The sequence below is a fragment of the Aulonocara stuartgranti genome (assembly GCF_965226115.1).
Source record: "Aulonocara stuartgranti genome assembly, chromosome: 7".
Taxonomy (NCBI): Eukaryota; Metazoa; Chordata; class Actinopteri; order Cichliformes; family Cichlidae; genus Aulonocara; species Aulonocara stuartgranti.
Window position 1 is genome coordinate 63,403,556 of NC_138945.1, and position 13,894 is coordinate 63,417,449.

At 38.5% G+C, this 13,894-nt stretch overlaps 1 protein-coding gene across 2 annotated transcripts; it reads left to right on the forward strand.

The window, feature by feature from the left end:
- The first annotated feature begins 709 nt into the window (after positions 1-709).
- cd44b (CD44 molecule (IN blood group) b) lies at positions 710-12,591 on the forward strand. 2 transcript variants are annotated; one of them, XM_082539349.1, is made up of 8 exons: positions 710-1,110; positions 7,251-7,416; positions 7,816-7,958; positions 8,079-8,138; positions 9,532-9,738; positions 10,438-10,512; positions 10,644-10,722; positions 10,848-12,591. In XM_082539349.1, the coding sequence occupies exons 1-8, from the start codon at positions 1,038-1,040 to the stop codon at positions 11,038-11,040; spliced, it is 996 nt and encodes a 331-aa protein (XP_082395475.1). In that variant the 5' UTR covers positions 710-1,037; the 3' UTR covers positions 11,041-12,591. The 2 variants fall into 2 exon arrangements, with proteins under 2 accessions (XP_082395475.1, XP_082395474.1); XM_082539348.1 differs by having other exon boundaries at positions 712-1,110; positions 9,442-9,738.
- The last annotated feature ends 1,303 nt before the right edge of the window (positions 12,592-13,894 follow it).

Here is a 13,894-nt window from a genome sequence, read left to right on the forward strand (position 1 = left end):
CTTTATCCATCATCCTGATGAAGTGAAATGTTAAACCTAAAGATAGATTTGAGACAGGTTTCTCATGATGGTAGTGAAACCTCTAGTTGTTGAGATAGCACCACACATTGTTCTGCGTTAACAGGCACCATTGCATGAAAAGTGAAAAGTTTCAAGGTGCTTTCTGTATGCAGATTTTTAATAAAGTTGTGTCTTGAACACATTTCCATTGATGGATCTGTATCTTTGAAGTGTTTGCAATGTTCAAGGCAGATGTCGGACACACACACAGAGAGATAAAGGTGCAGTAAGAAGTTGAAGCTGATGATGAGGTGTGTCTGTGAAATGGATTTGACCTCTTATAATTGGTCACGCAGGCAAAAAAAAAAATAGACATAGAGACAGAAAAAGTGCAAAGGAGCACAAGACAAAAAAGGAAGCAAAAAAATCTGATGACAATAGAGTGAGGATTAAAGAGAAAACAGATGGGCTCTTTTAAAACTGTCAAGAACATGAAAAGGGGAAGTTGGGGGGGGGGGGGGGGGGGGGTGCTAGGAGACAAGGCAGCGGAGCGGTAGGGAAGCAGGGAGAGGATAAGCAGCCAGACAGAAGAAGAGATGACGTTCATCTTATTCATTGCAAACTGTAGAAACGGGAAGCAAGTGAGAGGAAGAGAGGGGGAGTCTGTGTGAGGTGGGGCAGCAGGGGGGTGGGGCAAGTGTGGGAGAGGCACAAGGGTGTGTGCTCAAATGAATCACTCTTCTATGTGGTGTGCCACTGGTCTCTCAGGCAGAGAATCGAAAAGTTGGGGTAAAATCTGAGTCAGCTCCACCAGCTACCAGACACTCACAGCAACTCTCCTCCACAGCACCAGGTTTCCTCTCTGTCTCTCTTTTCTGTTCTCTTACTCATTTGCTCTCTTTTACTCTGACACACACCCACACGCACAAACACACACACACACACACCAACCGTCACTCCTGGCTGAAAGAAGACGGGACCACAGGAGAACTGTTAAACACCTTTACTGCTACTCACCCAGCTCATCAGCAATCGCAATGCCCAGGATGTGGACGCTTATCTTGGGGGTCATGTTGGGATTACTGGCCTCCTCCAGGTCAGAAATTCAAGGTGAGGAGATTGTGCCTTTTCCCAGTGGATTTCGCTTTGTATGGGGATTTATTTTTCTTATTTTGCCTAAATTGTACCGGTCTCTCAGGCAGCAGGAATTTCTGAAAAGATTTTAACCAGACACTGTTATTACTCTGTGGAAAAAGACACCACTTAAAAGAAAGAGACTCTGCTCTGCTGCTTGTAGAATGCATGTGTAGATGCCGGCGAGACAGTGTGAGCAACACCAGCACAGACAGTCTGGCAGTCCGAGACTCCTGATAGACACAAAGGAGATAGGCGCTCTTGCTCACTCTCTGTTCGCACGCTGGCAAGTGAACCTTATCGCGGTTTTGGATGACCAGTTTAGCTTTAAAGTAGAAGCAGAAGGAGATTTTTTTTTCTTTGCTGCCATGCTTAATGCTACATCCTCTAACACAAAGGATGTAATCACCCTGGCAATGTCTCTCTGTCTGTCTCTTTTTTCTTTGTCTCTGTCACACATGCTATTTCTGTGTAAGGTTTTGATTGGATTTGTTGCTTGGAGCGGTATATCTCAGGAGGTGAAGCTGGTACAGAATCAAACAGGTCTGGGGCTTGTCTGGCTTGTTCTCTCAGGAGCTGGTGGTGAGGTTGTTCATAGAGACTGCCTTTGGCACTGCACCAGAGAACAATCAACACCAAGCCATGAATTTGACCCGGATTTAAAGGCAAATATGAGTCTACCTACCTGAACCGCTCATGTATGTGAAGTCAAGTGCATGTAGGAAGGAGGAGGGGGGTGGATTCACTTTCCCCCATAGTGCTTCAACATGTGTTTGCCCCTCAAGACTCGTTGTGGATTGTGTAGCTGTGAGCTGCGAGCATGTGTGTCTGCGTCTGTATCTCAGCGTCTGAGTGTCAGAGTAATTGGTGTCTGGAAACTTAAGTGTCCTGCAGTGGTTACTACTCATCCTGATCCAGACAACATCTTTTTTGCCACAAGCACTGAAATGAGAGCAGGTCTTGTGGACCAGTGACCACCCCAGACATCCACAAGATATCTAGATAGTTTTAAAGATAGTTATTACGTGGCTTCAGGAAATGGTTCTGTGAAGATTTATAAGTAATATATCATTTAAATAGTCCATAGTAACGGCTGCAAATGCCCTAAAGGCTGTCATATTAATTTTTTACCCAGCAGTTCATGTAATTTATTTGATCAGTTTAAATTAATATATAACTGCACGGCCTTTTGCCAGGGATGCAGTAAGACCCATATTTAGATTGAATCAAATCTATTGCTACTTTCCAATAATTCATCCAGTGGTGAGAGTGTGTGAAATCTTTCATATGTGATCATTCATAAATATCTGTCAACAGGTAAAGATCGACAATTGATCCTAATGAAACAATAAGGCACTCAGTTAGAGAAACACTGTAGCCTTTGTTAAAGAGCAAGAGCAGTCTCCATAATGTACATGGTCTTGGCCTAAAGTGGATTGTGGTTGAGTATTTGCCTCTTTGGATTAGAAACCCCTGCTGCCGTACTTGTGTTAGGTTTTGAGGTGAAGGATGGTCAAAGCTCCAGTGCAGGCACTCACAAAGAGGGCTTGTAATTTGTAGGCTTTGAGTACCACCAGACACGTGTCTCTTCCACCAATATAACCGCTGGTATGAATGAGTTTCCGTGTCCATGCATCATTACAGTTTGTTATAAGTTTTAGAGTTGCTCACCTTTTTTTCCCCTGTTGTTTTGCATGTTTCAACCTTCCTATTAGTATGTGCCGTCTGCTCTTTGTCTTTCTTTTATGCATCAAAGTCTTTGCTACAAGCATGCTTTCTTAGAAAAAGTTCTATGTACACAGGTAATCTGTGGTTCAGCTGAAACTTGTACCACACACGAAATGGAAATGTGAATAATACTTGAATCCGAGATTTTGAGAGATAAAGTAAGTTATGCCTTTGCAAAATTGGGAAATAAGGTTGATGTGATTCTTGTTTGCTGAGTGAAGCTAGGCTAACATTTCATTAAAACAAAAAGAATAACTGATGACAGTTATTTCTTGACTTTTAGAGGAAGCTAAATGAATTTCCCTGTTACATCATACAGTTTGTAAGCTAAGAAGTGACTTCCACTTACTTCCCATAATGTGAGACAAAGGTTGTTTTTTTTCAGGAGTAACAGAAAACTCTTGAAAAAAGCTCAAGTAAAACTCTTGAATGAAAAATAAAAATGTGGGTATTCATGAAAATGTGTTTAAAATTGATCTTTCCTCTTGTAAATGTATCAGTTTGATGGTTTATACCTCTGTCAGCCAATCAAAAGGACTTCTGCAAGAGATAATGTGGTACTTCCACTTTTTTAACTTTACTATTCAACTTTATTTATTTGTTTTTTATTTAGATTTAAAGTTTAGAAAAAGGCTGTGAAAGGGTATGAAAGTACACAGAGTTGATAAATCTGATAAATATGGTATTTTTGTTGAGAAAAGGAAAATGAATTGGGTAGGTGGTGCAGGAAGCCTGGAGGTGGGAAAGGAAGTGACAGTTTAGAGTGAAAGTCAGATAATAACAGTCCTTGTGACCTTGATGTGTTTGTGTGTGTGCATGCACACAGGCATATTTTCATAAGAGCTTGTGTTTCACCTGTCCCACTGGCCCATTGGACCTTTGTTGTGACGAATGGAGGGAAAGACGCATCTGCTGACAGAGCAACTTCACTTTAGTGTGAGAATGTAGGATACTGGAGCATTGTGGGAGCTATGACCTGAAGGACCCTCTCTCACAAATAGCTGATGAATAAAATGGATGTTAATGTGGTTGTGGGACACGTGCAGTTGATTTTCTGTTTAAGCATTGAATTCCCACGTATAAATTAATATTTTTAGAAATGTTGTGAGTCATACTTTATGTGCAAGGTTTCATTACTTATTTCACTTAGGATCACAGGAGGCTGGAGCCTATCTCAGCTGTCACAGAGTGAGAGGAAAGGTAAACTCAGGACACACCGCCAGTGTGTCACGGGCCTGACAAAAGAAAACTACGGCCAGTATAGAATCACAAATCAACCTGTCGTGCACAAATTTGGACATGTACACTCCACACAGAAAGCCCCCAGCTAACCACAGTGTTCTTGTTGTGAAGTGCCAGCGCTAACCACTGCACGACTTTGCTGCTTCCCTTTTCAGTAAAGTGCACCTCAGAAAATGTGGATAAGAGAATAAAAATAAACACAACCCGTGTGTGTGTGTTCCTGTTTTCCATGGCGTGCCACGTAAAACCAAGAAGAAATTATCAGTGACTGTTCCTGCGCACGTGTGTCTGTGATGCGCTTGTCTGTTTGCACACCTGTGCGCAGGGGGCAAATTGTACTTTATTGCTGCCCTAGAAAAGACAAGCAGAGAGTAATGAAAGAAAACAAGACAGAATGAGAGAGAGCAGGAAAAAAGTGAGGGTTGAGAGTCAGGCTTGTCAATTACTTCTACAGCAGCTGGAGGTTTTGGCAAGAAGCTGTGCTAAAGCTCTCTTTCTCTTAGGCTTTGTATCTACAGACTTCTCAGTCTCCTTGGTTTCAACTCCATTAGGTGACAATAGAGCCTTTGGGAGAGTCAGTGCCTTGGCACAACAGGTTTCTGGGCTGTATAAAAACACCCATGACTGTTCTCTCTGCATACTAATGATTACTTCTAAGATTCATGTCAGCCTCTTTTTCATCGCACAGAGCCATGCCCGCTTTGATCTCTCTGGGCAGGGCAGTTGTGTGTTTTTGCGAGAAACACAGTGTGGCAGCAAACGTTGAAGTTCTTTCAGGTGTGTGTGCATATGTGTGAAAGTGAGAGATAAAAAAGTGGTGGTGGCGAGGGAGTTAGCGAGGGCAAAGATCAGAAATTGCTCTGCAATAAAAGTTGCACTGCCTTTTGTTTTTTGCCTAACTGCTTATAACAGCAGAGATCTCAACTTCCGTTTGTTGCTAGTGCTCTGTTTACTCATAACAGCCAGTGGAAAGTAGGTGGACCTATTTTTTAATCATATCTGGCATTTTATAAGACTCCTGTCTTTATTTCAAGGAGATGAGCATGCTATCAAATTAAAAATAACATTTTTATATGCATCTCAATGTTTGGAATGGAGAAAAGGAAGATTACACTAAAGCAAAATTAATATTTGTCTTTTTGGTAACTCTTTACAGTACAGTTACATGAAAAATTGAATGATTAACATGTTCTCTTATCAAGCATGGCTTAGAATCAAGTTGTTTTAATGAAAATGATTTATGAGTTATATAACTTTATAGTTTAATGCTGGTTAATGTTTGCAGATATACTCCCTAATCATTGAACGTATTGACATTAGGCTACTTATGGGCAGTTTACTCCAAATGATTTGCAGATGCAGACATCACATTTTGCTTCACTGATAAAACATAAAATAGAATAGGAATCTGATTTATGATTATTGCTGCTACATTAAGCACTGCATCAAGTATTATGTTTGAGATACTGTTAATCTGTGCACTCACGTCACTATGAAAGATAAAGCTTGATTGATTATTAATTTATTTCAATTAATAATCATCAAGATATGGTTGATGAGGTTTCACATGATGCTTTTCGATACATTTTGAAGAATTTATGTACCTTAAATATTTCCTGGTAGTATGTCTTTTTCTGTTTATATACTGCAATATAAGTCTCAGAAATCCTTACAATTATTCTTTACTGCCTCTAAATAAACAACTTCATTAATTTTTTCATAGTACAGCAGAGGTGTTCAACTCTAGGCCTCAAGGGACGCTGTCCAGCAGGTTTTAGATGTGTCCTTGATCCAACACAGTAATTTAAATGGCTAAATTGCTCTTCAACATGTCTTTAGGGTCTCCAGAGGCCTGGTAATGAACTAATCTTTGATTCAGATGTGCTGACCCAGGGTGAGATCTAAATCCTGCAGGACACCAGGCTTTGAGGCCTGGAGTTGGAAACCCCTGTACTACAGCTAAAATGTGATCTGGTTTATTTCATGTTGTATTGATTGCAGGAGAATTGTATTGCTGTATAAAGACATTTTTTAAAGTTGCATTTTGTGTTGCCAAAGAGTGTTTTAGAGTCTATCCAGAGTATTTTACTGATTTTCACTATAGAGAAGATTTTCTGGTTTGTCTGTTTTTACCTTTTTACTTTTTTACTCCAACTAACAAGGAAGGTGTGGTGTCATTTTTAGTTTTGTGGAACAGTTTCAACAAGTTTCTGATCAGCTAACTTTGGTTATTGCATATTTCTCCTCCAAGAGACCCATTTGCTCTGAAGGAAGGAACAAGGAGCAACAGTATGATCAGTTTTACGCTTTCACACTTGACTGCAGGAAGTTAAGATAGTAAATCATGTGCATCATTTTCCTGTGTGATGTGTGATTAAGGCATTGTGAAACCTACCATGGCAACAAATTTAAACAAGCAAGAAAATCTCCAGGTGCTTAAATTCTAAAATTGATTTTTTGCCAATACCAACGGTTACATTGTGTGTGTGCGTGTGTGTGTGTGTGTGTGTGTGTGTGTGTGTGTGTACACCGTGCACCTGTGGCTCTATGACAGGAGTAGCTATGTGTACACAAACTTCTGTTAGCTCATTGCTCATTTGCTAACCCTAGTTTGCATGTCAGCATCACAAAGTTTGCTTCATTTTGCTGTAGACTAACTTATATAAATTACCTCACATGACACAGAACACATAGTGTGTGGCACTCTGTGACACTTACTTTTTTGTGGATTCACTGTAAGGACATAAAGCATGTTTATGCCAAAAAAGTGTTCTTTTAACGAAGCGGTTACTTAATGATGTTTTTGTTTTGTTTTGTGTACTTTCCAGGCGTGGGAAGCATACATTGTGATGTGTGAACTCTTAAGCTAAAATCTATAGTTGTGGTTGTTTGTACTACCTTAGTCATGATAAGTATGTATTATATTATCATTATTATCAGTAGTGTAAGTATTGTTAGTCTTAGTAGTTTATTATTATCATCACTACATGTTGAATTGCGATTCCGTTTGATTTGCTGTAATTTTCTCCAAATCCCTTCACCCAAATAACAAGTCTTCTCTATGTGTTACTGCAAGTGGCCTGTGTAGTGAATAGAGATCAAACCAGTAAAACCGATTCAATTTTTTTTTCTGTTTCTCCCTGTAGTGACTGCCCGAACCTGCAGCATTGCTGGAGTTTTCCGGGCTGAAGGAAAGGAACGTCACTCTTTGGACTTTGACATGGCTGAAAAAGTGTGTGAGCAACAGACGAGCACCATTGCAACCCTAGAACAAGTCCAGGAGGCCTATAATGCATCTATGCAAACCTGCAGGTGCATCAACAAGCATTTTTCTAAAAATGTGTATTTGTATTCACGGTTACGAGCTAAATTTATTTTCTTCCTTCTCGGATTCCCCCTTTTTGGAGATTTTTTTTTTCATTTTTGGTTTTGATTTTGCAATATTGACCCTAATTTAAATCATGTGATGCTTTTGGGTCCTCTTGTTTTTTTGTTTTTTTGTGTGTGTGTGTCCCTTTAGCTAAAATGTGCACAAATAGAAGTTACCACCATTGACCATCCTTCAGTTGAGGAAACCACCTTCCCATCATTTCTATTAGTTGTGGGATGTGTTTTAGCATGATTTAATTTGATAGAGTGCATCCACCATTAACAAATGTACAATCATTTTAATATCAGAATATTACTAACAATATTATTGTATCTGTTTAGGAACGGCTGGATCAGCAATATGAGCATCGCCATCCTTAGACACGAGCGCCACGACAATTGTGCAGGGAACATGATTGGTTTAATTATAAATACAAAAGTACAGCCTGATGAGAAATATGATGTCTACTGCTTTGATGAAAATGGTAACTTTACCAAAATGAATTAAGCTGTTACCCAGCTGCAGTCAAACAATAGCATACAAATTGTCTTGTAAATTTTCAGTCTAGATTTAATTGAACTTGGCTTTTTGGTGATGTTTTCAGCTGGATCAAAGAGGAACTGCACCAAAGAATTTGATTTGAAAAAAATCAAAAATCCACCAGGTAAGCAAAGTAAACCCATTCCCTCTCTCCTTGCTTTAATACATCTGGCATCCATAGTTTAATAAGGAGAGGTTATTTGCAAAAAGTGAACGTGAACATTTTTTATGATACAGAATTTAATTAAGAAATTTGGTGATTAGCCTCCGATGATCCATCACAGCAGAGCAGAATCCCATTGGTGAAAGGAATTAGGAGAGGAACCCTCAGAGTGTTGAAGCTGGTGGTGATGAAGATGAAAATGAGGTGGTGAGGTGTTGTTCTGAGTGACCAGGGTGAGGAGGAGATTGGGAGGAGGCGGGTTGGATTAATCAAAGTCTGAAAGGCAGAATGACAGAAGAGCACTGAGATTTAAAGCATGCCTATGGAATAAGGGTGGGATGTCACTCAAGTTCATATGTATGTAGACAAGTGAATACTTTTGACAATATAGTGTATAATGACCAAAGTCATATTAGTAATGATAATGGTGAAGGCTAAATCATTATTGCCTTGTATGATAATCTGTATCTGGAATGTACGATGAACTCAAGAACTATTTAATTAGGTACAACTGTTCACCTAGAAACAGATGGGCTACAGAAGCAGAAGAACACCCCATGTTCCACCCCTGATATTTTCTTGGCACTCTGGGTCCTTTGGTACCAATTGAATATTATTTAAACACCACAGGCTACCTGAGTGTTTTTGCTGCCCATGTCCATTCTTTTATGACCACAGTATACAGATCTTCTGATGCCTGTTTCCAGCAGGATAACGTAGCATGTTGTTAATCATCTTAATCTGGTTCCTAAGCATGGCAACGAGGTCACCAGTCACCGGATCTCAGTCCAATAGAGCACTTTTGGGATGTAGTGAAACAGAACAATAGAATAGAATGCCTTTAATTGTCACAATACATTTTGGCATATATCATTAGCATCCAATCATTCACCAATTTTTCCACTTATCCAGTTAAAGGCACTAAGGAGCTTGAGACCATCCCAGCTCCTATAGAATGAGGGGCAGGATACATGTGTGAATGTGGGATATCATTAACATGAAAGATCATTTTGTAGCATTGCATAATTATTTGAAAAACTGTAAGCAAAGAAAATTGAAATCCTTGAAACAAAACGAATATTCTTCTTGCTTCTTGCTAAGTCACTTTAAGTTACTTTTGATGTCCATTAATAGTCAATATTATCAAAGTAATATAGTATATTATCAAATGTAAAAATTGTGTTTCGTTATAACCATTAAACCATGCATGAATCTTTCTTTTCTGATTCCTCCCTGCATCCTGAAAACCCAACATCAACCACAGTTAAAACGATGACAACTACACCTCAAGCTCTTGAAAATGAGACAGACACAACTCTCTCAACTTTTAATACTACAGAGGATTTATTTAAAGGTCCTGATGCAGAGACTACTGAAGAGACTGAGACCATCAGTATGCGTACATTTCCAGTCCAGTCCACTTCCAGTCCTGCAGAAATCGACAGTGGATCAGGGGGGGTGTCGAACGAGTTGGAACAGTTTACAACAGTTTCAACAACTAAGGAAATGCAAACTCCTCTTGGGGATGAGACAAATGACGAATATTCTTCCACAACAAAATGTAAGAAAAACACACAGCACAAAACTCAGAACAAAGAGATTTTTATATGAATGCAGTTCAGTTCAGGATTGAGATGTACTCTTCATGATTTTGATAATCTATACTGATAAAATATAATGACAGTATAATGCTTTGCCATAGTATACAAGGCCGATTTCTCCTAGAGACTGTACTGAACTCAGGTCATGTGTTATTTGCCCTACATTCTTCTATTTTTGTATATTCCAAAGATAGAATAATGAAAAATGATAATGTTTAATTTCAATAATGTCAAATTGTTTATAATTTTATAACTTAACATAGAAAAATACTGTCATAATGCACCATGATGACATCTCATGCAACAGGTCTGGGGATGGCTAAAGTAAGTTTTAGAACTTAGGATGCCCCCTTGTGTTAGTTTGAGTTGTACAATTTAATTTGCTGAAGGCACTGACACCTTAACTCAAATAAGTTTTATTAAAGTATTATAAGTGACACTTTGGGAGAGATAATGCAGAGGGGGAAGCAGCTTTATTGATATTTTTGCAGTTTGTAGTATCTAGTAATGCACACCAGTCTGGTCCACTCAGAGAGAAAAGGAAATTAAATGGGAATGGTAATATTTAAGATATATTTATTTTTGAGACATCTATATGCCAATAAATGGTTTATTTTAGGATGATATAAACTGAATATCTCTTGTTTTGTTGATATCAGCGCCCCCAAAAGATGGCAAAGGCCGCATGGCAGTTTCTACTGAAAAACCTAAGTCACCGAGCAGCAGTGACTCAAGTAAGCAAATTATTTCACATATACCATATAAAGAGTCATTGCAGCTATGTAATACTATGCAATCCTATTTACACTCTGGACTGACAGTAATTTTTACCCCTTTTAATCCCAACTTTTATGTCTCCTTCTAGATTGGATTGTTATTATTCTAGTGATTTTGGCAGTCATCATTATTATTCTTCTATGTGCAGCTGTCGCCAAGAGAAAAAGGTATGACTTGGATTACCATCATAATAGGACTGACAATTAAGACCTAGTAAAACACCCCTCTATATACAGTGAGGCATTGCAAAAACTGACATTAATTATATATGTATCTAAATGTGTTTTGGCAGCTTATGCGGCAAGACGCAAACCCTGATGATCACAAAAGACACAGGTGAAGGCAATGGAGCAGCAGCATCTGGCTCCCAGAACCAGGAAATGGTGACCCTCATGAGCAAGGAGAAGGTCCAGGAGAACGGCAACACAGAGGAGTTCACTGTCATCACTCTGGGAGAGTCGACAGATAAAGAGCAGCTGGCATGAGGGATGAGCGCATGAAGACGATAGTCAGTTAGAGGAGGAGTGTCAAAGTGAGGAGATGATCGAGACAGTAGATGGGTGGGGGCAGGGGCTCCAGTTTCAAGGGGATAAAATTGCTTTTGGTGGCAAGCACTGAAGGGTGTTACAGAGACTGTCTAGCTGAGGCTTGGCTTCAGTACTCCAGTGGGTCTGAAGCAGCTGATTCTAGGTAGGACCATGTCTTTTACGGGCAACATTTTGTCTGGTAGCACAGACTGAATGTTGCTCAGGGGTTGTAAATGTATTTTTTGTTAGTTTTCGCGTTTGTACATTTGTATGCTTTATTGATGATAAAGCCACAGGCGCAAGTGTTTATAGGGGGCATGAGGAGTGACAGCAAATTTAGATAATGTTCACCTCTTTTAGATAAGATGGATCCCAAAATTTGCAATTCAGCCTAAATGGAAAAGATGAAATCAGCAATGCGAACTGATTTATCTTCTTTAACTTACATCAACAATGTTAAGCCACCAGCCCCCCAAGTATTTAATTTATTTTCTTTGCTATTGTTAATGGCTTGTGTATATTTCAAACATTTCCTGAGAACTGAAAAGTTATTTTCCATGTTCAAGAAAACTGGGGATGTCACTACCTTAATTTATGCAGCTTTTTCTTGATCTCTGTATATAAAGTATGTATGTTGAAAATGATTTAGCAATAGCTCCATGTGTGTTTTTGTTTTGTTTTGTTTTTTTATAGTAAGGGTTTAGTACCTGTTTTAAGGAGGTTTCCAAGGGTCATTTAATTAGAAGCTATATCTAAAAAAAAACCCACTGAGGATGCAATTATGAAACAATTGTGATTTTGCAACAGTCATAATTTAAGGCATCCAAAATTTATGCATCACTGAAGTCAGTTAAAATAATGTACATTTATACTGAGTTGCAAATATGAGGATACTTTGATGTTATCCTGAGGATAAGAAGAATCATAGTAAAGATGTAACCATACTATATACACAGTGTGTACATTCATTGGGGCTAAAGGACAGCACAAAAGAAACAATTTGACTCTATCTATAGCACATTAACCATTTCCAATGCCAAATTTGCCACACAAGTGACAGGTGCTTGTCTTTGTATACTGAACCAAATTGCACATAATAACATATGCTTGTACTGTATGTGAAAGGTTGTTTCAAGAGAAAAAGACTGCAACAATACTGTCTATGTGTTCCCAAGAGAGGGGTTTGTAATGATGACACTTATGTGCTTTGCTCAAGCCTGATGTGCCAGTTGCTCAAACATGTAAACCAAATGCTGCATTCTTTTCTACTGACCTTCTCAAAGCTAAAATATACATTTTTTCCTATCGAGATCAATTCCTGTCCGCCAACCTTTTTTTGAATTGTAAACTGATTTAGGTTTGTGAATTCCTCCTTTTTTCTCTAAAATGATTTGCTTTGAAGAGAAGTAGCAAATGTATTAGAGTAGCCAGCTTTATGACAGAATAACGCATGTCATTGAAATAATTTCTAAAGTCTTGAATTAAATAATAAATGTGTACATAAACAGATTTGCTGGAATGGGGTGTTCCCTCTGTAATTGCTGTTGCTTTTTGTGTAGTGACAAGGGGAGCAATCGATCGGTGTAGCCAGAAAGGAAATGCAAGTGGTTACACTGCGCTGCATAACAGGAAGAGAAGTTTCCATGGTACCAGCACTGTGACGAGAGAACATGTTTACACAGAAGTCAGAAAGAGAAAAAGACGGCCATTTTGAAAGGCAGAGAAGGATTCTTTCCTGGATTAAAATGCAAGCAGTGTAGTCACAATGACAACAGAGAAGTATTACTGTTTTTTTTTCCATGCATTTATTGCACAGTACACTGTCTAATTCACTGACACTGATGGATAATGGAGAAGCCCTTGAATCAGAATTAGTTTTAATAGTTAGCAAGGGGTGGTTCATCTATTTACAGTGTTGTATAAAGTATTTGCCCCATCCTGATTTCATTTTTTTTTTTTTTTTGCATATTTGTTACACTTGCATGTTTTAGATCATAAAGAAAATGTTAATAACAGACAAAAATAGTTTGAGTAAATATTAAATGTCGTTTTTAAACAATGATTTCTTTTTTAAGGGGTAAAAAAAATATACTATTCAAACCTACCTGTACATGTAATATCTTTTTATTAGTCTAGGTTCAAATACTAGACAGAACAACTTGATTACTTTTTTCATATTTTATTTACCCAGCCAGCAAATAATTTTTTAGTGTCTTTTCCCATTAGAAATACTGATACAGGCCAATGAAAATTTCAGGCTTTTATCTTTATAGTCCTTGAAAAGTAAAATTTCACAGCAACTTGTTTTATGATTTTTATGCAAAGTGGAGAAGGTCGAGCAGAAAATGTTCTAAAAATTTGCTGATTGAGATGGAATAACCCATCTAGCAGTCTGGAATGTGTTACAAAGCAATTTCTAAGGCTCTGGGACTCCAGGGAACCCTGATTAGAGGCATTCTCCACAAATGGAGAAAACTTTAGTGAACCTTCCCAGGAGTGGCCAGCCTACCAGAATTCCTCCAAAACAGACAACTAATCCTGAAGGTCACAAAAGAATCCAGAACAACATCTAAAGAACTTACTTCTCTCAGTTAAGGTCAGCATTCATGAGTCAACTTTAAGAAAGGCAGTGGAAAAATGGCATCCGTGGGAGAGTTCAAAGGTGAAGATGTGAAAAAGTTTGCTAGTTATCACAAATACTTGATTGGAGTTTCATGTTGGTGGCACGAGTTTTTAGGTTATGGGGCAATTATTGATTATGCATAGGGCCAGGTAGGATAGTTTTTCCTCCTGAAGACATGAACTTATAATT

What these genes read in the sequence shown, in the direction of transcription:
- cd44b (XM_082539348.1), top strand. Translation starts at nt 1,038, where the DNA reads ATGCCCAGGATGTGGACGCTTATCTTGGGGGTCATGTTGGGATTACTG. An exon ending in CTCCAGGTCAGAAATTCAAG is followed by an intron (nt 1,111 to 7,250) that starts GTGAGGAGATTG and finishes TTCTCCCTGTAG; the next exon opens with TGACTGCCCGAACCTGCAGC. An exon ending in GCATCTATGCAAACCTGCAG is followed by an intron (nt 7,417 to 7,815) that starts GTGCATCAACAA and finishes GTATCTGTTTAG; the next exon opens with GAACGGCTGGATCAGCAATA.